This window comes from Drosophila montana, unplaced genomic scaffold (assembly GCF_035044405.1).
Source record: "Drosophila montana isolate Dmon_TW-CO22-7 unplaced genomic scaffold, ASM3504440v1 contig_3733_1, whole genome shotgun sequence".
In the NCBI taxonomy this organism is placed as follows: Eukaryota; Metazoa; Arthropoda; class Insecta; order Diptera; family Drosophilidae; genus Drosophila; species Drosophila montana.
The window spans coordinates 1,512,327-1,538,389 of NW_026998620.1; the positions used below are offsets into that span (position 1 = coordinate 1,512,327).

Sequence of the window (26,063 nt, forward strand, 5' to 3'; positions counted from 1 at the left end):
CTCGCCTAGCCATGCAATAAATATTTATGCAATATCAATAAGTTAGATGATTGATAATGTACACACAATTTGCTGCCAGTTTACATTACATTTTCCTTTGAAACTCTACGCTACTCAGCTTAAATGTTTACCTTTTATAAGCATAAAAAACTTCTACTATATTAGGTAAAAGGTGTGGCCCCCGCCCACCGCCCGCTATCATATATAACGAAAAAAAGAAGCTAAAAGTAGCGAGTGGCAGCAGCAGCAGCAGAAAGAAAAAGAAAAAAACTGAAAAAGAAGCAGAGTTTTGGTAGGTTTTTGGGTTAAACGCGTAAATACCGAGAGGTGAAATTGATTTTCTTTTCATTTGCGCAAATATGAATTGTCAATATTGTGCGTAGACGTCGCCGTCTGAGAAAGTGCAGCGTTAACTTCTTGCATGGAGAAGAGACCTTTTTTCTTTTTTAGGGTTTGGGCTATTGAAAAATTCATGGGCACTTTGCCCGAACAGCCAAACAAATTCAATACACTTTGCCGTTGACATTGTGGCCAAATGTTGGTTAAGCAATTGGCCCCAAACCCAATGTGCGCACATTTCCTGACCAAATCCATAAATTGTGCGCCTGTGGGACGCGCACACGCTTTCACAGGGCCAGGCCAAGGGCCCAGCCATACAATGCGAATGCGTTGTTTAACTTAAGCCATTTGCTCAAGCCTCAAAGAAAGTGAAATTGATGACACAAATGCTCAAACAACAAATACTTCAAGCCGAAGTTAGAGTTTTTGTTTCGCCTCTTGTTCGTGTCGCATCTATGCTAAATGGTCTGGTTAGGTAATCTCGTGAGAGTCGCAAACATTGCGCACTCATCGAAGCGTCCGCCGAGAATGTTGTCAACCCAACAGACTTAGATGCGACAGAGATGATAAAACTCACAATGTGACAGCACCCGCCTGCAGCTTAACTACCAACACTTTTTGCTATTTCCAGCTGAGGGTATTCTGATTGCTTCAGGCAACTCGTAACAGACGTCTCTTTCTATGCTGGCAAAAGCTCTTCATCTTAAACAAAGTCGAATGTTTGTAATCTGTATATTCTATACGAGAACGTACGTACGCCACGCTAAAATATTTATTTAAATATATGTTTAAAAACAAAGTCTCACAATCGATATTTATCGATATTATGCAAATGGGAGAAGATATTGAAAAAATGAGAGAAACTGAACATGAAATATGAAGTATCTTTTTTAGTTGCTGAGATCGATTTGTTTACACAGACGGGTAGATATGCGGATGGATAGACATGGATCTAGAACTTACCTCTTCGTTCTGATCAAGCAAATATATCGAAGATGTTTCTGCCTGTTATATACATTTGCATAAAAAAAGCCCATTTATCGCCGCTGAATACAAGTCCGATAAATATCGATTTCCACTTAATAAGAGCTTCAAGCTGTCGTGATCAACATTAGATGAGAGAGAATTTATTTAGAAATAATTTCACGAATATATGCAGAACAGGGTATCATCTAGTCGAGCGTAGTCTCGACTAGAGCACTGTCACTTGTTTTGTTACCTAGAAAGAAGATGCGGCCAAGACAGAGGCGACGCCTTGTTGATCGATTTTTTAGATATGCGGCTAGCATGCGACTTTGTTGTCGGCGTTAAACAGCCTGCAATTGTGTGTTGGCTTTGAGTGTGCGCGAGTGTGCAAGTGTGTGAGTGTGTGCGAGTGTGTGTGCGTGTGTTTTTACCATAAACTGTGCGCCCTACAACTTTCACTTGTGTGGCGCAAGCTGAGGCCGTCGCAGCCGCGCAGCTACGTATAGCCACAGTCCATGACTCGCGGGGGCATTCTCGGTCGTCTGTTGGATAACTTTCAGTTCTTCTTCTCCGTTTCTTTTTCTTTTTTCGCTTCTCTCCAGTGCTTACATAAAGTAATTAGCTACAGAGTAAGCCAGGTGTAGGCATAGTAGGTAAAAACTCTGCAAGCGACCCTCGCCGCGGAGCCACCCAAGACGACGACGACGACGACGACGACGATGTGTTGTTGTTGACTGCATCTGCTGCATGCTGATTGATTTGTGACGACCTGTTTATTGACTCTGCTTGGCTTTTACATAAGCACCACGTTTACTTGGATTGCAACACGGCATTTGCGGAAGTTCGTCGCGGCCGAGGCCGTCGCGTCTTGGCCAAGTCGTCGCGCATGCGCAATAAACCGTTTTTATGCATAACGGCTCTGTGCACGCATTGACGCACTGACGCATTGACGCGTTGACGCCTTGTTCGACCTGACTTTGGGTCCACGTAACACCATTTGCCCGGGCCCGGCTCGTGCATGTGCTAATTAATTGTGAATGGAGGCAGTCGCAGCCGCAGTTATTTGGCTTTTTTTCGGCCTATTGGCAAAGACAAGCCAAACTTTTTCTGTGACTTGGTTAAGGGCTCAACAGCTCTGTGAACCGCGACTAGGGTTCAAGCCTTACTTCGCCAAAGTGCTAGAACTATTTCATTTATCGTAAATTAAATCAAATTATAGTTAACTAATTTAATTAACATTTTATTTAATTTCTTCATATTGGTTAAGAGTAGTTGCAACAATATGTTTAAACAGTAAAAAAAAAAGAAACGTTTTTATAGAATACGAATGCACGGTTCGGTTCAGCTTCGACTTCTTTTTTATCCAACTTATCGTGGCTAAGAAAATAAATGAAAATTCCGGCCTCAAAGCGGTTTGGTTCAAGCTCCGTTTTAATTAATAGAAATTGATGAACTTTATATACGTTTTTTTTATAGATTCTTTAAGGTTTTAAGGCTCGACTAAATCCAATTAAAATGCGGTTCGTGGTAAATAAACATTTTAATTAATAATTTAAACCAGCTTTCAGCTAAGACTTACTAAGACTCGGCTAAGACTTACTTAGACTCGGCTTAGACTTACTAAGACTCGGCTTAGACTTACTTAGACTCGGCTAAGACTTACTAACTAACATAACGCGCCACAAGACTTCGTCTATAAAAAAGGCTTGTTGTCATAGTTGGCCTGCGCCTTGGCCACGCCCAGCGGTATGTAGTGCTGCCTAAGTGGCATCCAGCTGGTGCCACTCGAGGAGAGATCCCCATGATAGCTCTTCAGCGATGGCGCCGAGGCGTGCACAATCTCCAGCCGTTCGTGTGCGGGGCTCATGATGGACTTCAAGGCCAATAGGCCGGCGGCAGCGAGCGCTATTTTGCCCATGACAAATGATGAGGCCGAGAGCGCCGTCAGCCATTTCAAGATCAAGGGCAACAGTATTAACTTGGCCAGCACAGCGGCGCCCAGCAGCGGATAAAGCATCTTCAGCAGCTTCTTCTGTTTGTGCTTCTTGCCGCGAGCTGAGCGAACGGAAGCATTAATTGTGGCTCTGGAAATTGAGGCCAACTGCGGCTGCTGCTGCTGCCTACCTTCGGTTGTCCAGTTGTCCAGCAGCTTGGCCAGCTGCTCCGCGCTTAGTTCGCTGCCGAGCAGCTGACGCAGCTGCTGCTCGACCAGCGGCAGCCAGCGCTGCTCCGCCGTGGCGGCTGCCTCCTCCTGCTCGGCGTCCTGTTCGACGGCAGCGACTATTGCACCGCCCAGCTGCACCGCTGGCGGCAGGCTGTGCGCCTCGGCCAGACACATGAGGCAGGATATGGAGAGCAGTAGCTTAGTCAAGTGCATTCCGCATATAGTTCTACACAGCAGCGCTTCGCTTAGGCAACTAAGTTAACTAACTAGCCGATGCAACTAACTAAGTAACTGGCTAATGCGCCCGCACATTGCATCGTTGCACTCGAATGCATTTGGACGGGGCTGCAGTTCTGGCCAAGTGGCTAATAGCCCCCGATTGCTGTGCTGCTGCTGTGCTTTGTTCTATTTTGTATACATACCCATACCCATTGATAACGCTCAAATAAGGGGTATATTGATGAGCAAACGAGCTGAGTCGATGCGGCCTTGTCTGACTCAGAAGAGTGTACTAGCTGGAGATTTATGATTTGGATTCCTGTTGTCGATCAGATGATCTGTCTTAATTCCTTGGAAACAGACTCTGCTTCGACGTAATCAAAATCGATGCTTAACCTTATCTGATACACTAAACTTAGCTTGTGGGTTCTTCTACATATCTACAATAGCTGTTGGAATTTTATGACTTATTTCTTATCCTATAAAGATAAGAGTTTTACTTATATCCACAATCTATCTGGATATCTGCACTCTTTGATAAGATAATAATGAATATATCTTAAAATTGAAAAGAAAAACTTTTCCTTGGAGGCATACATTTATGATTTGGCATATACACCCTTTTGTCTGCATTTTTTCAGCCCTGAAAAAGTCATACAGATCGGACTCTAAGCACCGAAGTTATTCAAGTTTCCATTTTCCATAGTATCTTGCTGAGGCAAGAAGAAGCACAATCGAAGCATAAAGTTCATGTGTGTATAACATTGGTTTAGGGTATCTGCTAGTCTGTCATTCGACTCGAACACTCTTACTTGTTTCTTTTGCTTTCTTCTGTTCTGGTTTTCGATTCAGTTTTACTTGAGCGTGAACGCACACGTTAAGTTTTCCCTACTTTAATAAACGGTTTTACATTTGTTGTTGTTGTTGCTATTGTTGCAGTTGTTGTTGTTGTTGTTGTATTTGTTGTTGTCCGTGTTATTACCATGGCATCAACAAGTAAAAACTCTTTATTAACGCTGGCGCGTTGCGGTTCACTTGCCATTTTAGCTGCACACACACACACACACATACACACACTCGCACACTTGCAAGCTACATTTTTCCATTTCTAAACCGTGGAGAAATGCGAGCTGCAGCCACGCCCCCTCCACCACCTCCCTTGCCAACAGCCGTCGCCTACTCAAGGGTCAGAGCGCGTTTTATTTATGAGTCGAAAAAACATGTTTTAAACGCTAAATACTATTTAAATGCATAATATTATTAAACCTGTCGCCAATTACAAGCAACAACAATTTGTTGTTGTCCAAAATTCGCCAACTAAATTAACTTAATTTTCTGTCGCAAATTTGCGTAATTAAATGACGCTTATTAATTATTCGGCTAATAAGTATTATGCGCAAATCCGAAGCTTGATGAAAATATTATTCAAGGCATATGCCGTCAAAATATTTAGCAGGTACATCAATTTTGTACACTCCAAAAAAAAGATGACTCTAAGTTTAAGAAAGTCTAAAATTTTTATGGATTTTACAAAATTTTCCCATTTTCACATTCTCTTATTTCTTTTCTTTTGTAAACAAGAGAAATTTCTAAAACTTAGAGAAGTTTTCATTTAACGATAATTTTTCTTAATAAGAATTATTTTGAGTGTAGAAGCTAATTTGTTTATATGGAAAATATGCGCTGAATAAATTGCTATGGGCCAGAGGACACATTTTAATTGGCATAATTATTGTGAAAAGCCGGCCATAAATAGCCATATTAGGCGTAGGCTTAAGAGAAAAATGAATGAAAATGAAAATCAAAATGAAAATGAAAATTGTGTGTTTTTGATGTGTTTTGTAAACGGAACTAAATGCTGTTCGAGTGCGAACGAACTTGCCGAAGACAATTTCAATTGGCTGTCGAAATACTGGAGTGCGCCGCAGCGCAGTGCCAGGCATGTAACGGTTAACTGTTTTTTAGGGTCTGCCCACGCATATTAAAAAAAGCTCCAAAGCCTCAAACGTCAAACGCGCTGCTGTCGTCACATATCATGACCAGACTTTGTCGCAACTCAGCTCAGGCTTTTAACGTCACTTGAGTGTTAATGCGATTTTCTGAGCATCCGGGTGTTGTTGTTGTCGTTGTTGTTGTTCTTGTTGTTGTTGTTGCTAACACCTTAACTAAGTTGAGATATAGTTAGTTTGCTGGGTAGGGGTTACTTGGGAGAAACTAAATTTATTATTATTTTAAGCCGAAAAGTTATTGAAAACAAAATATTCAATATAAATTCGAGCAGACAAGGGAAAAAGAATTTAATAATTAAAAATATAAATATAAAATATAAATTCAGACAAGCAAAAAAGAATATAATAATTAAAAATATAAATATTAAATAAAAATTCGAATAGACAAGGAAAAAAGAAAATAATATATAATAATAATAATAATAATTAAATTCTTTTGGCAATATTATAGCTAAATTTAACATTTAATCGCACTTTGCTGCGCCAACAAATAACATAAAGAAATTTAAGAAAATGCAAAATTAGAATTTTCTAAAAAAATAATAAATTATTAGCTCACTTGCTAGCTTTGCTAATAACTGAATTTGTGAATGTTTTCTTTGTGAATGTTTACGTTTGAATAAGTTATCAGACTTAAGAGTGTGACCGCATTTTTGTCTGTCCAAACATATCCCATTTTATCAAGCTGAAAAGCTGAAATGTTAATGTAATTTTTTTGTGAGCAAAGCTAGCTAGCAAGCGTCGACTATATATACCCTAACTACTTAATACACTACACAATTAAATGCATTATTTTTTATTGTCTTAAATAATTTCAATTCAATTCAATTTGAACCAAAGTTAGGGTATAGAAACTTCGTGAAGCTGATTAACTTGTCTCCTGCGGCCGTTTTGTTGTTATTACCTAATTTAAGTGTATTATCAATCAAGCCCATCGCCGTTTGGCCGTTTAACTGCCTGCTTAAGCTTAAAACAGAGGCCCAGCGGCGAGGGCGGGGCGCTAATTAGAGGAAACTGGAACTAAAATCTTAAATCAAACGCTGTTGGCCTCAAATTTTCTTTAAGACAATCGCTTTGCTGGAATGCCCACCACCACCTGTGGATGTCTTGAGGCTCATTACGGCCGTAAATAGGGCAAAGAAGAAGCCGGCCAGCCCGGTGGTGCCCACCAGCAGGACCAGGCCGCCAATTAGAACGGGTATCAGTGTCAGAAACTTTAGTTTGTACGCAATGAGCAGCGGCAGCAGCAGCTTCTGAATTTTCTTCTTCAGCTTTTTTAGCTTGCGGCCCTGATAGCTCTCAGCCAGCCGAATGTGTCGGCCTTGAACTTCCTTTGATGTTATTGCTGCTGCTTCTGCCAATTTGCTGGACTCGGCATCTGTAAGGAAAAGCGTCACAGGTTTTCAGTTAATTAAGTGGCCGGCCCTTTGAGCGAAAAAAACACAGCCAAGAGTGTTGCAGTCGGGTATAGCCGACTGTGCAATGCTCGTCCAATAATAGATTCAGACACAATCGATTTGGTCTATATAGTTGTTTTCATCCCAAATTATACACTGTTTTTGGACATAAGAACATTTTCTAAAATGTTGAGCACTTTTCCTTTTTCTCAATATTATAACTGAGGCATTTTTTTTAATTTTCATGACTTGCCACGCCCACTGCAGGCATAGCCTTTTAATTTTCAGACCTTATCTGATTCAAGTTTCATGACTTTAGTTTCTATTTCTATTTCGGACGGACAGCGCACAAAACCTATAAACTCTTCACACAGCCTGAGCGAGTAAGGCCTAAATACTGTTGAGAAGCACGGAGGAAGGCCTACCTAGCTGGGTCTGCTGCTGCTGCGGCTCCTGCTCCTGCGCCGCATCCACCTCGGGCTCCTCCACGCTGATAAGCTCACGCACAGTGTCACAAAAGTTGCGCACTTTGAGCACGGCTCGCTCGAATGCCGCCAAATAGTTGTTAATATGGAGAGTTGTTGACGGGGGCCTTGCCAGGATGGGCTCGTTGGCCTCATCAGGTGCATTAGCGAGAGTCGCGTAGCTGTCAGCTTGGCGCACTTCCGGCTGGGGGCGCGCTCTCACTTCCGGCACATCCTGCGCACTTGGCGGCGACAATTGACGCAGCGCGGGGCTTATGGCCCACACGTAGCTGGGGCTCTCGTTGAGATTCGCTCGCACCTGTTTGTAATTTCCGCTGGCAGCAACATTTGCGGCAGCCGAATCGCTCGCCTGATACCGATGATTGTAGGCGTAGTAATTGACAGGAAGTCGCCCCTGCTGCTGTTGCTGCTGCTGCTGTTGTTGCACGTCTGTTGCCGTCGTCGCCTGCAGTATTAGCCAATTGTTGTGGCCCGTCAATGGCTGCCAGGCATTGAGATTCAGTCGGAGCTGCGCCTCATTGTTTGCCGAGCCGCGATTAAAGCCGCCCTCGGCCTGCGCCAGGAGCCAATAAACGCTTAACGCCAACATTTGTTGCTGCCACATTTTGTTTCCTTTCACACACGAACCACGCCGCACGCCGTTTAGAATCGAACTGAGGGCAACGTTTTAAGATTTGATTGAATTCTAAAGAAACAACTCTCGACAGCTTTTACGACTGTTTTAGTTGAGCGACTTTAACGGCCTTTCGCCGAAAAGTGGCCGCTGTCCCAAAACCCTAACTGGCCTCTAAATGTATCTGCTCTGACTTTTACCATGCCACCGAGCGGCTGTCAAGCGTAGCTGCTTGCCACACGTCCATTATGTGGTCAGGTCGAATCTATTTGCTGTTAAGAATTGCAAGCTGATCGAATTGTTCACAATTGGCTAAGTTAATTATTTATATTTTTTATATATAACAGCAGCTGATTTGTCCATTGAAGCGTTGACACTTTAATTAACAGGTGTATATAGATTAATGGCGAGCCAGGTATATATATATGGGGTATGGACCTGCTTTTCACTTTTCTGCCTGGCTGCGTCTTGCTGGCCAACTCGATGCCAACTGCCGCCTGCACTTGACACTATGATTCTATATAAGTGTCCAAGGCGAAGACGTCGCTGTCGACGCCGCGAAAGTGTGCCCAATCTAATCAGCCAGCTGCTGCACTTTGGGGCATGCTAATTGCCAGCTCTGAACTTGCAGCACACACAATTGCCGCAGCTAATTGCCGCACTGACAGACTGTCGCTGGGGCCCAAGCGTTTCAGCTGTGATAGCTGCCACATCTTTGATATTTATTGCGACTAAAAGCAGGCAAGTTGCATGCAACAGCGCGTGCTTTCAAATGTGTTGCCTGCTTTTGAGCACTTCGACAGCTGCCGCTGGCACTTTTGGCAGCTGCTTGTTGCATACTTTTAAGCGGCCCATAAACGGCAATTGTAATCGATTTCGTGCCCCAGCCCCCATGTGCTTTGTTTTCTTAGAGCCAGGAGCAAACCGCGCTCTTACCTGTGCTCGCCTTAGTCTAGCTGGTTTCGTCCCTAAGTGCCAGATAGTGGCAGGTGCGCGGTTGGGCTTAAATTGGTTACGTGCTTTACCATGCCAAACTTCTGATTAGTGGCAATCTTTTTTCATATTTTTTTAATATGAGTGGCTGTGTATTGAGGGAGCATATCTAAGAGAGGCTGCCATACTGAATATTCTTAAGAGTTATAAAATTAGGAATAAAATTAGAATAACATTCTCCTTCCTTTTGAATAAACTACAACAACAATACACTAGGCTGAGGCATGTGAAATTGAGGTAGGATTATTATTTAGCTGTAAGTATGTGGAAAGGAGTGTATTGGCTTTTAGAAATGTTTCCCTTTCTATTCCACTGTCCATCTATTGGTAAGTCCTTGAGAACGGACATTTTTTACGCTAAGGACTCTGAATTTCAAACTTTTTTCTACGCTAGAGGCACACAAAACTGATTCGCATCTACTTTAAAAATCCACCACGCCCACTGCATAATGTTATCCATGTTTTCTAAAGTTACAGCTTAGATTACAATTTAAGAGTCTCACTTGAGTTCGAATTTTTTGGACAAACCTGACTAAAGATGACAATTTCAAGTACCAAGCCCAGCTTTTAATGGTAATTTATATAGGTATTGCAAAGATTACTTATCGACGCTTTCTTATCGAAGATTTTTGATCAAAGATTTTTTATCAAATTGGAGTTTGACAATAATAATATTAAAATATATACAATAGTTTTGGAAAGTACTAAAAAAAAATAATACAAAGACTGGTCCAGAGAATGTGTTTTAAGATTCAAGCGCAATGCTTGAAGAATCTTAACTATGATTCCAGGCAGAATCTTTTTTCTGAAATAGTCAAAAGATATGCAACATTGAAAGCTAAGTAAAGCTTGGAAGTTTATTTAAGCTAGCAAACATTCGTCCTCTTCTGCAAGCAAAAAAGTGTACAATAGTTGCATAGAATTAAAATATTGTCTGCATGGAAGTTCGAAGTAGCTTAATCATAAGCAACAATGTCTTCTTGTCGACCTGCATAAAATTGAGCTGAGACTAAAGCAAGTCTCTTAAAACAGTTTTCAAATGCATATTTTGAATGACTTGAATAACATTTTGGCTTCTTCTCTCTCAATCTAAATTGTGATTTGTATTTAATATAAGCGAGTCTGATTAAATGAATATATTTCTCTTGAGTCAAATGCCAACTGGCTGCGTTTCCACGGATCGTTAAGAGCGGGTCACGATGAATCATCAAAGAAAAAAATCAAAATACATATGCTTACCTTCCTGATAATATTTCATTGTCAAGGCTGTCAATTTGCTGCAATCATGGAGCATGGATGGATCCATTTAAGACTTTAATGTGTTTATTTAAATTTTTATTGCCACTCGCTTTTGAAGTGTTTTTAAACTTGTCACGCCTCCTCCCGTACAGCCCGCCCGGCATGAAGTTTGAACAATTTGCCGACAACTGCTGGCTGAATAACAATTTGACCAGATTTTGAATTAATTTTAATAGATGAATCGCAGCGCATAGAAAACAAAAACAATAACGAACAATAGATACGAGTGTAGTTTGGTTTTGATTTTTTTATAATTTTTATGGCTTGCCAATCGAACTGACAGCCGGGGATTGAGATCAGTTGCATGCATTCAGTTCGATTGTTGTTCAACCGAATTTGATGCGTATCTGTGTGCGTGTGTGTGTGTAAATGAGATGCAAATTAATTCGGCCAGAACTAGTTTAGGATCCACACTTCCTAAGCGGGCACTAATGCAAATAATAAATAAATATACTTTCCGAGCGGACAACATTCATAACCAGCTACAGAGACCTTTCCAGAGGCCAACTCTCATATATGCACACAGATATCTATATAATTGTTTGGGCATGTATATGTATATGTGTATATATGTATGTGCTCTGTCCGGCTAACTAGCTAGTTAATTTGTTTTGGCTTTAATGTTTGTTGTTCTTGGCCGGCTTTTGGTTTCGGTTTGATTCGCAGAGACAGCTGGGAGGCGGCGTCTGCTCATAAATTGAAGGCGTTTCGGTTAATTCGAATTAGTTTTTCGCCTGCTCTGACAGCGTACGGTGCGTTATGAAAGTGAGTTAGCCTTTTGGGAAGGATCAAGGATTCAGTTCCTTCCACAGTTATGCACACACACAAACACTCACACACACACTAAATCTATCTCTTTCGCCCAGCTGTTTGTGTGTCTATTCGTTGTGGTCGCCGCATTGGCAACTGCCCAGGCAGGATTCTTGGGTCTGCTCGGCAAGGGCGGCGGCGGCGGCGGCGGCGGCTACGGTGGTGGCTATAGCGGCGGCTACAGCAGCGGCTACAGTGGTGGCTACAGCGGCGGCTACGGAGGTGGCGGCTATAGCGGCGGCGGCGGCTACGGCGGTGGCGGCTACGGAGGTGGCGGCTACGGCGGCGGCGGTGGCGTCCAGGTCATCAAAATAATCGACGGTGGACACGGTGGTGGCGGCTACGGCGGCGGCGGCTATGGCGGCGGCGGCTATGGCGGCGGCGGCTATGGCGGTGGCTACAGCGGCGGCCATGGCGGCGGCTACAGCGGCGGCTACGGCGGCGGCTACGGCGGCGGCTATGGCGGCGGCTACGGCGGCGGCCATGGCGGTCACGTTGATGTCTACAAGGTCATCACCACAACCAGCCACGGTGGCGGCTATGGCGGCGGCTACGGCGGCGGCTACGGCGGCAGCTACGGCGGCGGCTACGGCGGCGGCTATGGCGGTGGCAACGGTGGCTCCTCCGGCTGGTGGAAGAAGAAGTAAACGCCCGACTAACTGTAGAGTAACGTAAGAAGCCCGTAAAATAAAAAGTAAAAAAAAAATTAAATGTGCTACGTGTTTCATTCCTCAGGCAACAAAAAAGCCAAAATTAAAGAGCATAAATTAATGCGTATACCCTGCAGTAGCGTTAGACAGGGTATATAAAAGTAAATTGTTACATTTGCAAACGAATCGATGTAACCAAAAGAGAAGTCTCTCTGAGATAAAAGTTGGCTACATCAATTTAAATATATTGATTCTAGCAAACTCTGGAAACATCCACATAAGTTGATGACAATCGAAATACGAACAACTACTTAAATATTTAAATTTTGTAAGTTTCAGTTGAAAAGCCGCTAATTATCTGTGGAAGTTTTTGGCTTTTAAGATATCCAGTTGTAAGAATAATCCAGATATTAGTATTCGCCTTTGATCTAAAAGAAATATTTAAATTCTTATATTTTCGAGATGTTCAGTTTTTATGTTTAGAACGCATTGATGCAGTACAAGTTTTTTATTTTTTTCGGATACTTCCTTAAATTTTTATAAAATCGATTGGAACCTTGACTCTTCAGGGATAACTCAAAGATTGTTAAGATTAGAGACACCTCAATTGGCTCTCGTATGTAATACTCAGATTAAGAAAGTTCCACATTTTTCACAGAATTTGAATTTCTAATATTATTACTATTATCATTATTTCAAGGTAGATACTTTTTCGTTGACTTATACTTTTGCCTTCTCTATGTACTCTAAAATTTCATTAAGATCGGACTGTAAACACCGAAGTTATTTAAGGCTGCATTTCTTATAACTATTATGGGGCAAAGGGAAGAAGAAGCACAGCAGCTAAAATAGAATATAGCTACAATATTTGAACAACTTCTTTGTTCTAGGTTCAGGGTATCTCTCAGTCGGACACTGCCGACTCTCTTAATTATTTTTCTTTATTTTCTGTTCTTCAAAACCATAAAAAATTGATTTTTGCGAGCCGCAAATAAAATTCGCCATATATCTATAGAGCTTTGTCGAGCTGTCACAAATGCTAAAATGCAAAAAAAATCGACTGGTTTAGATATGAGGGTTACTTTATGACTAGGTATCTGGCGGTCGAACACTCCCACGACTCGCCAGCAATAACTCTTTTGATTTGAATAATCTATTTATTATTTTCAAAATGAAATAATCTTTCTTTCTATTCACGCATGCCAGCCATTTAGCAGAGATATCAGAACGAAACCAGTATAAGGTAAAACCAGAATATTTGAAAAGTTGAAGAATTTAATTTGGCTTGTTTTTGGTTCGCTTCGGCAAACTTGATTTATAGCGCTGATATTGTTATGTAAAGGTTACAGCAGCCCAACTAATAATTTGTAACGACAATCGAGTTCGGGTTTTTGGCTGAGAGATGATGATTTGAACCTGGTTTTTCAAATACGGAAACCGTTTGTAAAGAGTTGCCTCGAAGACTAAAAGTCGAGGTCGCCTTGAACTTGATTTAAATTTTGGGGATTTTTCAATAACTTGCCAAGTTGCTTCTGGCCCCTTTCTATTCTGGGAACTACTTAACGTTTATTTTGCTGAATCACCTTATAATTGCCATCGGCTGCTCGAATGAAGCGCATAATATTTATATTTAACATTCCAAAATAGTTTCCATCCAAATGGCGTGCATGCTTCTCCGCTATTATCTCAACAATCCCCCGGGCAGGGCGAACAATAAACTATTGTCGTGAAATAAGCTGCAGCACATGAACATCTAGGGAATCTCACCTACAACGTGGACATGTCTCAGGTGGACATGGCCACGGCTGGGGCTGGGGCCACAGCATGTCCTTGTGCATGCGGAAGGATGTGCGAGCAGGACGTGGGCGAGTCTGGGGACATATGGGGACATGCTGGCATTTGGTGCCAAGGTTGTCAAGGACACACACCGAGAGCTTGCCGTATGGCCACAGGATGCCAGGAAGCGTACGTATACGTGTCGTTTGTTTGGCTCAGATAAATCAGTATACAGGACAGCACGTGAGCGCCAAGCTGGACTTTAAGCTGACCTTGTAGTCGACAAAAGTAAATTGAATCAGAGAAAATGTTTATTTATAAAAATATATTATTGTTATATTTTATTTTTATTTGTAATTGTTTTCATTTTTTTTGTAACTTTTGTGTTTCTTGAAAAACTTTGCTGCTTACATGCGAGACACGCTTAGAGCTAGGAAATAAATAATGTTAATAAATTATTACACTAGACTACAGTTAGGCGAATTAAGATTAAAGTTAATCAAAAACTGTGCGCGTGAAAATGAGCTGGAAACGGGCGCAGAGCGCGGCTGGCTGCTGTAGACCAGAAGAAACAACAGAATGAATAAGTGAATAAGTGAGTGAGTGAGTGAGTGAGTGAGCGAGTGAATGAATGAATAATTGAAAAATAACAGGAACTGTGTGCAGTTAGAGATACATAGATAGATAGATGGATAGATAGATGGAGCGACAGCCAGATGCAGATACAAAGTTCAGACAGAAGTTCAAGTGGATAGCTGTAAACGGGAATAGCATAGAATAGGAACGGAACGGAACCGAGTGCGTCACATTCTCATGTTACGTAAATCGATTTGTATTATGCAAATGGCAATGATTAAAATGGATGCACGTTACAGATACATTTGCAGCGATGTATCTGTAGGTGCAACCGTTAACCGTTGCAAACGCATCAACTTTAGTCGGGGGGGGGGAAAAAAAAAGTTGCAGCAGCAAGCATTTGGAAAATCTAATTACAATTTGCCAGCCTCTGCCCCTCGGCGCTCGTCTCTTCCGCTCTCCCTCTCTCTCTCTGTCTCTCTCTCGTTCTTTGTCTGCTCTGGTAATTTATCTACAAGATAAATGCAGCTTTGGAGCTATTAACTTTTGTGTGCATGTGTGTGTGTGTGGCGTCTATGACTTGGCCAGCGTTGGCTGCAGCGGCGCTCCCAGCGGCTGCTGCTGCTGCTGCTGAGCTGCCTGCTGCTGGGCTGCCTGCTGCCTGCTGTGCGCACGATATGCCAGCTCCTGCGCCTCGGTCAAGGAGCGTCTGTCCCAGCCGCCGCCGCCGCCACCGCCACCGCCGCCCGAGGACCAGCCGCCGCCGCCACCGCCGCCGCCGCCGCCACCGCCCGATGACCAGCCAGAGCTGCCGCCGGAGGATTTGCCAGACATCAGCTTCTTCAGGCCAATAATGCCAGCCAGTAGCAGGGCTATCTTGGAGATAATTAACGCCTTGCCCGCCAGTATATAGAGTGCGCCCATGGCAATTGGCAGCATGCCCATCAGCTTGGTGGCCATCATCATGGCCATCATCATGCCCATTTTCTTCATCTTGCCGCGGCCTGCAACAAAATTGAGACAATTACATAAACTGTTTGTTATTCCGCTCGAGAGAATATTCAAGAAATTAAGATCTTAGCTGCGGGTTAAACAAATGAAATATTTTTGTAAAGATAAAAGATATTGAGAACTAGCAGGATTCCAGCTCGAATGCCAACTATAATCATAAATATAATTTACCTAATTATATGAATAGATAAAATATATTAGGTACTAGCAGGATTCCAGTTCGAATGCCAGTCTAAGATATTGATGTGGTATTGTCTACATTAAATATCCCTATCAAAGTTGTATTAATATAATAAATATAATCATAATTATAAAATACCTCACTAAACACATAGATAAAAGATATTAGCTACAAGCAGGATTCCAGTTCGAAAGCCAGGCTTTAGTATAGATTTGTTATTGTCTACATTAACATAAATATCTCTATCCCCATCAAAGTTGTATAAATATAATAATTCTAATATACCTGACTATATATAAATAGATAACAGAAATTAGTTACTAGCAGAATTCCAGCTCGAATGCCAGGCCAAGGTATAGATGCGATATAGTCTACATTAAATATCCCTATATCTACCAAAGTTGTATTTATAAAAGATATAAGGTACTAGCAGAATTCCAGCTCGAAAGCCAGTCTAAGGTATGGATGTAGTATACTCTATCTACAATAATATACCTAATTAAATAAGTATAAATTACGATTAGTTTCTTAGTCTTCATTTTTCGTTTATTGTAATTTCTCACACGCTTTCAACAAAAATTCCTTGAGCTGTAAACAATGCGTTGGTTAAGCTTTGATGCTTGGCATTAAATTGTCAAGGGAGCAGCGCTCCGAGTTGTTGTTTTTCCTAGCTTTTCTTTTGGTGAAAGTGCCTCCGAGTCTATTGCCAAAGTTACAAAGGCTGTGTGAGAATAAATTTCTTGACGTTTTCTTTATGTTTTTTTGTGTTGTGTTTTTTTTTTTGGCCAACTCAGGCTGCGGCTTGTGTGGCTTTCGTTTTGGTGCAGTTGTTGCCGGCGTGTCATCAGGGACACTTTTGGCGATTTCACTTGGCGTGCTGAAAATCATATATGTCTGCCTCAAGGGGGATGTGCAAATCCAGCCAAAATCCAGGCAGGCAGGCAGGCAGCAAATAGTCAATGACAAGCTTGCAACTGATGCGATTGCAATTAACCAAAAATGGTGAGGCAATTGGGAAAGTGTTTGCCAAGTGGAAACAAGTATCGATTGAATATCTCGATTGAATATCTTGATCAATGTGTTGCGAAAGTAAAAGAAGAAAAACATACAGGCTCCGTGAAAGTAAGTTCACTTTTCATTACTGGAAATACTTAAAACAGAAAAACGAAGAAAAAAATGACTGGAAAATATTTGCTGCTCTCGCTGCCAAATGCTTTGAGTGCTTCTGTCAAATTTGTAATTGATGCAAAGCATTCGCCTCGGCAGCCAAGAAGTCGTTAACATGGCCCCAACCACCGCCAAGTGAAACGTGGCCGACACTTTCATTGCGTTTTACATTCGACATGGTCATGACATCTCAGAGCCCCGTCTCGTGTTTTCGTGCCCATGCGAGCAGGGCATCTATTTAAGTGTACTTTGACTGCGGCGCTTTTCCTTTGAGTCATTCGTACCCAAGCGTGTTTCTATGGCATACATTCATGTTTATATTCCTGATAGGCTTTTCACAATTAAAGCGCTCTTAACTTTTTTTGGTATAGAAATAAATTCTATTAAACATTTTTCTGTTTTAACATGATTTGACTATTGTGTTATTTTAAATGTGGGGTAGCATATTATAAAACTTTGCTCTCAGAGTTTTCTACAGCTTTTCTTGGAAAACATATTAGAATTTATTGTGCGTATTTGACATACCTTTAGGATTTGCGCATGTAAAGCTTTTCTTTAACTCAATTTCTCATTTCTATGGGTTTTAATTGAAGTTGTATTTGAAAAGCTTTTTAAGCCATAAACATGCGGGATATCTTTCAATATCAAAATATATTTAAAATGCACGTTGAAAATATAGGTTTTTATATATTTCTGCCATGCTAATATATTGAAATCATAAAATAATATGAGGTAATATAAAATATAATAATTTATATTATATATTAATATTATTATAAATATTATATATTTATAAAATGGAAAGGTCGCCAAAACCAACATATATGAAAATGATAAAATACTCATATATATGTATATATATATATATATTTTTTCATATTTTCATGTAAAGGGACACAATTATATACGATTAAATATATATTCTAATACACTTTCTTTAGGATCAAATATATTCAAATAATATAAATAAATTATTTGATTATCACTTTCTTTAGGATTTGAAATTATTAGTCTATTTATCCCCAAATATTTTTGCGTTTCACTTTATTCGATAGCCTTTGAATATATATCCTTTATTATATCACATAGAGTCTTCTGCCATATTTGGCTTGAAATATATCTTTGCTTTCAGCTCAAACATTTACTCTTAACTTGTAATATGTGTACACATTAAAGATTTACTTTTGACTTGTGATATGTGTACATATATAAAGCATAAGCTCGTTACTTTGCAACTCTTTCGGCATGTATTCAAATTTGAAACATTCCTAAAATTCATAAAAAATCTTCCCTCATATTAAAAACCATATTAAACTGCTTTTGCGCTTTTATTGTAATTTCTCTTGTTTTAATTTTTTTTAAGAGCATTTACGTTTCGGCTTGTTTTGTTTGCTTTTTATTTGTTTATTTCTTTTATGTTTTGTGCGGGTTAACACGAAATTCTGGCATGACAATTTTTCGTCATCGTTGTTGTCGTTCTTGTTTAGGTTTATGGGTCATTGTAAGCTTGACGAACGAGTTTCGTGTCTTGTTTGAGTGTATGCGTGTGTGTGTGTGCGTGTGTGCACAAAAACAATTGCACATTTTCCCAAAGACAAGAATTTTCCACGCCGCCGCCTGTTGGCAACACGAGAAGGCCAGGAAGTGGGCCAAGCGGCTGCCAATGTCATTGTCAGCGATTCAATTAAGCCAAAGCCATATGCAATAAGAGGCGTTATGTATAACTAGCTGAGCCTGACTCTTGGCTCTAATAACCGCCAATTATGGCGGTTGCTGCTGCTGCTCGAAAATTATGTCACTGTCACGCGCAATGGCTAAATGCATTTAGCGGTGCATTTTCCAGCCTAACGTGACTGCAATTACGCTCAGGTGTATGTGTGTGTGTGTGGCACGCTTACCTTCCTCGAGTCCGCGTCCAATCTCATCGGAAGTCAATTTGGGGAAGCTGACCTGCAGCGAGTGCCCGTTGAAGAAGTAGCTCAGCCGTTCAATGAGCATGTTCGTCAGCTTGGCGTCGCGTTCGCTGCCGGAACGCGCCAGCGAGGATTCCAGTTCGTTTTCGCTGTAGGCAGCCGGGCGTGGCGCCGCCTCGAGGCGGACAAGTTTAATGCCATCGGCGACGCTGATGGCATCGATGGGCGCTATTCGATCTACAAACGCGATGGCCTTCTTCTTCAGGCATGGCACAAAGCCCGTCTCCGCCCGATTGCACTCATCGTAGACGCGGAGCAGGGTCCGTGCGCCCGCATTCTGACTGGCGGGCACATTACTCAGCTGCTCGGTGGCCGCATCGCAGCCGGGCCAGGCCAGGCACAGGCCCAGCAGGAGCAGCAAATGCCTTTGCTTGAATGTCATTTTCATTTCACACACACGCACAGAATATACACACACTCGCGTCCACGTAATCCTGCTTAACACTATGCCAACACACACGCGTCTGGTGCGTCTTTCGTACTAATCCTGGCCAGCTGTGATTTCTGTGGGTTGCTTGGAGCGCGTCTTGCACTGCCGCCGCAAGTTTAAATCAAACTGATGGCCAGCCTTGGCGCGCTTTATTCTTTTATAGACCTTTCTTTCGGCTCGGCCGCGACTTGATTACAATTTGATTTTCTTCGTGCGGCGGGCTGCACTTGAAGTTGGAGCTGGAGTCGACTTCGTTTGCGGCTCGTGTTTTTTTATACCCTGCTAATGTGCAACAATGGGTATTATGTTTTTGTGCATACGTTTGTGACAGCCAGACAAGCAAGCATCTCTGGATCCTGAGTATATATATTCTCTTGATCAGGACTTTGAGCCGATCTCACTATCTGATTATGCTCTTGTGTTCGTCTCTCAATTCTTCGATCTCGGCAACTAGAAAAGCTAGACACTTGATTTGTTAAATATTTATTAACTTATTTATTATGCCTCTTGTTTTCATAATATAGATGAAAATCAATTTTGATAAAGGTTCTTTAAGCATTACTCGAAGATTGTTAGAGCTAAGACCGATAAATTTGGATTATGTATACTATAAATACATATATATATATATATATATATATACTATACGTTCGCCTATTCCTCAATTGGATGCCATATTAAAGGTCTTCATATCTTATACAGATCGGACAATAATTATTGGAGTTAATCTAGAACGCTAAGAATATCTATAACCGCAACTTGTGCTGCGCTCAGGGTAGCTTCTAGTCGTGCATGCCCGACTAGAGCACTCTTACTTGTTTTCTTTGCAGTCTACACGGTTTTCCGACAGCAACTGTTAATGTTGCTGTTGTTCAGTTGCTGCTGTTGCCGTGAGTATGTTGCTCTAATGATCATTGCGCCGGCAGCAGCAGCAACAGCAGCAGCAACAGCTCTGGACGTGCTTTTTTCTTATGCCCGACGCTTTCGTTGTTTATGGCCAAATATATTAGTTGAATTTGTTGCCTGGGTAGGTGTTTGGCTTTTGACCATTTTTAAACTGGCTGCCGTTTTGGTCGTCACTCTTGTTGCTGCTGCTGCTGCTGTTGCTGTTGTCGACACTTTAATTTCAATTTGGCATTTGGCAATTTTCGCCTCGCATTTCCATTGACCATAAAGAAAGTATTTATCAGGCACTAAGCACCAGCATTTTGCAGCTCAATTTTATTATGCAAATTTGCGAAAAAAGGTGGCAACAACAATCGGGCAACGCCCAGCAGCAACTATTAGAGAGTGTTTCTATCTATGCCTGATGGCCAATGCAATCTAGGGCTTTCAGCTACCATGATATGCATCTATTAAAGCCGGGCCAAACGGCCATTGACTTGCGGCTGCTGCTGCTGCTGCCGCTGCTGTTGTTGCTGCCACAAAAGACAAATTGTTGTTGCCTGTATTTTATGCATGAGCCAGCATTTGTTGCCTGGCCATGTATCCGCTGTGCTGCTCATAGAACGTGCCACATGGAGTCGCACAGACAGGCAGGCAGTCGAAAGGAAAGCTGCCACATAATTGTGGCTTTGCCTTGTCGTGTGGCTAGCAAAAAACTTTTCCCCAAAAAGACAAGCGGAAATATGTTTGAATATACATTTTCTGGATTCTTGTCCAGTGCTTTCGCCCAGTCAGCTGCCATTGGGTAGCTTATGTGGCAGCCGCTGCGCCAAAAAGGGATTTGCTCGCATGCCACTCAACCAACAAGCAGCCCACCGCCCACCTTCCACCGCCCACCGCCCACCTGTCTGCGTGCCTGAGCCTCACCTGGGCTCATTTTCGTCTAATAAAGTCGCAAATTTAGGCCCCACAGCGTCACCTGCTCAGATCCCAAAGACTAATGACTGTCGTGCCGGCTACTTGTTACCCGCAGAGATATTGCAACACAGTCGGACAAGTGTTAGATTTCCCTCTTGCTTGGAAAATGTTTTTCTGTCGCTTTCTGGCCCACTAATTTTTCGATTTTGGCTGCCGCAATTTCCACTTAACGTTTACTTTCACTAAGGCCCACCTAAAGCCGGACACGGGCCAGCGCCAGGGCCAGGGCCACAGCCAGACGCCTTCGATTTGCACGGATCGTTGCATATCATTATATTCGGTTTGTTTGATAGCATTATGAGTATGTTTTTTTTTTAATGCTGACGAATGAATATTGGTGAATGGCGCGCACTTAAAGTGCACATATTGCTCCGGTTCACCGACCTCTTCTGCCCGGCTGCATAATGGAGTGGGATGCAGCACTAAATGGAAAAACTTCAATTGATTTTCGCCAGGGAAACAGACAGGCATTTGAATGCTGTAGCAAATATAACTTCAAACACCAGACAGTCCTATTTGGTCTCAGTATTTCGTATACCCTGTAACAATGTAAAGTTGACATAGAGTATATACGAGAGTTTTTCCAAGGCAACATATAACATATAGATCAAACAAAGTGCAAATTTCATAGCGTAAAATATGTTTTCCTCAAAAATATTTTCAGTACTCTTTATGTGTTGGTACATAGAACAAACTAAATTACATTACCAGGCGTCGCGCGGGTCTAATGAATAAAATATGAATATAAAATATGAAGATGAAATTTGAATATTAAATATGGTGCTTAAATTGTTTACTTTATTTTAAATTTATAATTACGATTTTTTATTAAATAATAGCTAGTTAAATAAACATATGTTTGAGTCGAACCAGCGACTTTTCGCTCGCTCCCGACGCTCAACTCCCAAGGTAGTCTTATAACTTGATGCTTGCGAGGCACACTTAAATTTCTGTGTTGCATTTGATTAATTTTAATACAAGATTTGAGCCATATATTGAGCTATAGGGTATCTTATAATCATATACTTTAAATTGAGGCATATCTGATAGTAGTATTTATTTTGAAATGTGCTTTAGACCTGATAACAGGGCATCTTATAGTCTAGCACTCTGCTTTTTCGTATTTCCCACATTGACAGCTGGGCACAAGCATTACATCTATTATGCACAAATTTCATGTTTGACACCTAATAAGCTCGCTTCTCAGTACAATTTATGCGGCGCATTTCTTGCCCAGCTCATGGATAATGCAGACCAACTGAACACGTCAAACTGTCCATCATGGCATTGCGCATTACATTGCTTACAATGGGGCTCCCGTCGAAGGCGAAGCCGATGGCGAAGGTGTGCTTTGTTTTTATGCGGGTGCAGCTGCCTGCCTGAGACACATCCGCATCCGTGCTCCAACACGTCTTCCGACACGCTCGCACATGTAAGTATAGCCATATCTCATGCCCATATCTTGGCTGCTTAAGTGCACGCGAACCGAAACTCAATCTGTCTGAAGTCAGAGTTGGTGTCGCCGTGGTTTCCACGGGCAAGGCCAAACCCCAAGCACCGCGCGCATTTCATTGTCTATTGGCCACGTCGCCAACCGCCAACCGCGAACCTCGAGCCATAATCCGGCATCTGCCTGTGACACGCCTTGCACTTTTCTTTCAAGAGTCAAGAGATTTTTCAGTGTTTTTCTGTGCCATTTTGTGGTCGAGGCCAAAACAAAACAAAGTATGAAAAAGGAACAACAGTGCTTTAATCGGGCGTGCCTGACTACAAGATGACCTCTATCCAGCAGCGGGAACTTTCCAACTTTACTTTAGGCATATACCCACCCGTCTGTGCTTCTTTTTCCCCCAACACTATGAGCAAAGCATGCCTAATAACTTCGGTGCTTATAGTCCGATCTCTAGATAAATTTTAGGGCTTAAATATGGCGTTCAATATGTGTGTATATACGAAAGCCTACAGCTGTAGCTCTAAAAATGTTGTTCTTAATATATTAAGAGGGAACTTAGTAATTTATAAAAATAATACAAATATTATTTTAAGAATGAAAATGTAAAGTTTTACTTTAAACTAATAAATAGAAGAATGTTATAAACGGAATATAACCATTAATAGAAAAAAATTAGTAGCTTTTACTTGATCTCTATACTTCCTTAATTGGAGTATTTTCTCAGCTCTATTACTAACTATTATTAAGCCTCTATTTTGGCTTCAATTATAGAATTCGTAAAATAACCTAAAATTAGGTCGAATCTAAATGCAAAAACCTAAAATATTCTGAATCAGGTTGTACTGAACAAGATTCTATAGACTAAACTTGGTGTATCTAGCTCTTATAACTTATGCTTAAGCAAATCGACTTGTGAAAATAAGCTGAGCTATCAATGATTTTAAAGGAACCTTGATTTGCGCGGGCAATAGTAGGACCTACAAAGTCTCTAACTCTTGTGGTCTCTGAAATCGAGCCGTAATTGCAGACGTTCGCACAGACAGAACATGGCTAGATCGACTTGGCTATATAAATATACTTTCTGAGGCCTCCATTCGGCTGTTACATACATTTGCAATAAACCAAGATAGCCATTTTCAATGTGGACAGGGTATAATAAAGCGGTAGCAGCAACAGCAGCAGACGCGGCAGCGGCAATAGCCATAAAAACAATTTCATTGTGGCAACATTAAAAATAAACCAGAATTGAGTTTTAATAAACAGCAGGCACCGCAACAGCAACAACAACAACAACTTAAGCATCTACTCTGCGGTTTTTCTTTATATTTATTTATGTATTTTTTATGCGTGTGAAGTTTTTCATATTTGCACCGGAGAAAGTAAATAAATTGTTCTAAATACTTGCTAAATACTTTGTGGACACCAAACAACAAGTAGCGGGTCGGATTGAAAATTGACCTTAACTTTCAGTTTTTAGAACCTTAACCCTTTAGAGCATATATGGTGTGTACAATGTACGTCTGCTTTGTTTTATGTTCAACTTTCTATTTCATGCGGGCGTTCATTCAAGCGACCCAAGTGCAATAAAAATTGCAATTTTCACGAAACGAGCTAAACAAAAGAAAGTGAAAATGTATGTGTGTGTGCGAGTGTGTGTGTGCGAGTGTGAGTGTGTCTGGTCGTTATCTACTTGTTGGCAGTTTAATATGTTATAGACGCTCTCAGGGTCTTAATAACTTTGCGGGCAGACTTTGAAGCATAGCGGTAAAGATAAAGATCGGACACAGCTGCTTAGGTACTAAGACGCATTGTGTCTGGGCGCTCGGCAAGTGTATATTAGGTTCGGTGTTAGCTTCGAGTCATTTGATGACTGTTTTGATGACTGTTTTGAAGCTAATCAAAGACGCTGCGCACAAATCTCCACACTAATTAGCTTTTAGTTGCGACCAACTGACGGCGGCACGATAAGCTGCCAACTGTCAGCCGCGGCGGATGTGGCAGCCACAAAATGTGTCAACAACGGGGATGGGGATGGGGATGGAGCTGGGACTGTGGCTGGTGCTGGAGCTGGGGATGAGTTTGTAGATGCTGCTGCTTACGTTGGGATGCAGCATCACTCGACACACGAGGCAATTTTTCACTTAGTCTGCACACAATTTATATAAACGCTTGGCCAATTTGGAGTTTTATTTAAAATTAAGAAAAAATAAAAAGCTAACTAGCAAATGACGAAGATTAGATACACTTGCGCGTAAACCTCGCCTTGTAACAGCTTTTTTAGCTATTACATTTACCAGGTTAAAGTAAATTTCTTTTATTCATAAATTTTGTTAAGCAAAGTTCAGTAAATATTCAACTTTGGCGCATTCTAACATAGAACATAAGAAAATATTCATCAATTTTTTGCTCTTGCAGATATTCAATGTAAAATATATATTTAAACCTAATTACTGTGAAAAATTCAGCTTTCTAGCTCTTGTGGTTTGGGCTGTGCGTTTATCATCAATCAGTCAGTCAATCAGCCAATCAATCAGTCGATTTTATATAAATAGACACATGTTTGTATTATTCTAATCGAATCTAAAGCGAAAAGTAATCAATGGGGATGCAGATAAAATTGGTACATTAAATTTTGAAAGAACGAAATGTATCTCTGAAAAAAAAGTCTTAGCCTTAATGTCAATTTAATAAATAATCATGCAATATTGAGCTGAAGGCAAACGGTGTTACCTTAAAATTAACTTCAAGAATAACTTCCTTTTTTTAAATGAATTGTAGTTAATTTCAATAAAAGTGAATCTTGCAATATGTGAGTTTATTGCTACAAAGTAAAATTAAGTGTTGATAATTATTTACTAGGCACCTTTTTACTTTCATTTGGCAAGGTTTGACGTACATACTCATATGATATACATATAATATATTTACTGAAGACTCTTTACCAAATTTGATTAGGGTAAAATTTGGAAGAGCAGGCCTTAAGATAACATTGACTATTGATAGCGCCAACTATGGATTATCGGGAGCTATCGATATTCTTAGATAATATTGCAACACTATGTTTCTCGGTATCAGTATCATTTGATACTTTTGCAACACTTTGTGCCTCGGTATCGATATCCTTGGATAATTTTGCATTATTTTGTTCCTCAGTATCGAAGTCATCGGACAATATTAAAACAATATGTACCTTGGTTGGATTTTATAGGTTAATTTTTCAACACTGTGTTCCTCAGTATCGATCCTTGGATAATTTTTTAGCAATATATTTCTTGACAACGATATCATTAGATAATTTTATTAGTAACACTGCGTTCCTCAGTATTGATTTCTTTGGATATTTTTGTAGTACAACATTTTGTGGCATCGACATCATTATAAAATTTTGCAACACTGTGCCTCTCTGTATCGATATCATTGGATACTTTTTCGGTATCGATATCATTGGATAATTTCGGAACATTCGTTAATTTCCTTTCTCCATACATTAGCAATAAAGTGAGTGTATACAAATGAAAAGCATCTGAAATTTTTCACAGCTGGCCAGCGCAAGTGTCCAATGTCAAAGTAAATTTATTTTTATTATTGCAACAATTAATTATAATGCGTTGCTTTTGCTTTCTTTGGTGAAAATCAGCCAGATGTCCATTTGGACACTTGCCGCCTCTTTTTTTCTCCCTCTATCTCTCT

The 26,063-nt window shown here is 41.0% G+C and overlaps 4 protein-coding genes across 4 annotated transcripts; 1 reads left to right on the forward strand and 3 right to left on the reverse strand.

Annotated features, from left to right (window-relative positions):
• Nucleotides 1–2,645: 2,645 nt before the first annotated feature.
• Osi13 (Protein) lies at nucleotides 2,646–3,835 on the reverse strand. The gene is made up of 2 exons (XM_064694701.1): nucleotides 3,430–3,835; nucleotides 2,646–3,360 (listed from the first exon to the last, which is right to left on the reverse strand). The coding sequence occupies exons 1-2, from the start codon at nucleotides 3,680–3,682 to the stop codon at nucleotides 2,999–3,001; spliced, it is 615 nt and encodes a 204-aa protein (XP_064550771.1). The 5' UTR covers nucleotides 3,683–3,835; the 3' UTR covers nucleotides 2,646–2,998.
• A 2,429-nt stretch (nucleotides 3,836–6,264) lies between these two features.
• LOC135436926 (uncharacterized) lies at nucleotides 6,265–8,571 on the reverse strand. The gene is made up of 2 exons (XM_064694698.1): nucleotides 7,520–8,571; nucleotides 6,265–7,075 (listed from the first exon to the last, which is right to left on the reverse strand). The coding sequence occupies exons 1-2, from the start codon at nucleotides 8,181–8,183 to the stop codon at nucleotides 6,747–6,749; spliced, it is 993 nt and encodes a 330-aa protein (XP_064550768.1). The 5' UTR covers nucleotides 8,184–8,571; the 3' UTR covers nucleotides 6,265–6,746.
• A 2,671-nt stretch (nucleotides 8,572–11,242) lies between these two features.
• Nucleotides 11,243–11,940, forward strand: LOC135436912 (acanthoscurrin-2). The gene is made up of 2 exons (XM_064694685.1): nucleotides 11,243–11,248; nucleotides 11,350–11,940. Exons 1-2 carry the CDS (start codon nucleotides 11,243–11,245, stop codon nucleotides 11,938–11,940), a joined length of 597 nt encoding a protein of 198 aa, XP_064550755.1.
• Nucleotides 11,941–14,868: 2,928 nt separating this feature from the next.
• On the reverse strand, nucleotides 14,869–19,009 carry Osi12 (DUF1676 domain-containing protein Osi12). The gene is made up of 2 exons (XM_064694690.1): nucleotides 18,553–19,009; nucleotides 14,869–15,299 (listed from the first exon to the last, which is right to left on the reverse strand). The coding sequence occupies exons 1-2, from the start codon at nucleotides 19,007–19,009 to the stop codon at nucleotides 14,869–14,871; spliced, it is 888 nt and encodes a 295-aa protein (XP_064550760.1).
• Between the last annotated feature and the right edge of the window lie 7,054 nt (nucleotides 19,010–26,063).

What these genes read in the sequence shown, in the direction of transcription:
- Osi13 (XM_064694701.1), bottom strand. Translation starts at nt 3,682, where the DNA reads ATGCACTTGACTAAGCTACTGCTCTCCATATCCTGCCTCATGTGTCTG. An exon ending in GGACAACTGGACAACCGAAG is followed by an intron (nt 3,361 to 3,429) that starts GTAGGCAGCAGC and finishes CCGTTCGCTCAG; the next exon opens with CTCGCGGCAAGAAGCACAAA.
- LOC135436926 (XM_064694698.1), bottom strand. Translation starts at nt 8,183, where the DNA reads ATGTGGCAGCAACAAATGTTGGCGTTAAGCGTTTATTGGCTCCTGGCG. An exon ending in GCAGCAGCAGACCCAGCTAG is followed by an intron (nt 7,076 to 7,519) that starts GTAGGCCTTCCT and finishes TTTTCCTTACAG; the next exon opens with ATGCCGAGTCCAGCAAATTG.
- Osi12 (XM_064694690.1), bottom strand. Translation starts at nt 19,009, where the DNA reads ATGACATTCAAGCAAAGGCATTTGCTGCTCCTGCTGGGCCTGTGCCTG. An exon ending in TGGACGCGGACTCGAGGAAG is followed by an intron (nt 15,300 to 18,552) that starts GTAAGCGTGCCA and finishes ATTTTGTTGCAG; the next exon opens with GCCGCGGCAAGATGAAGAAA.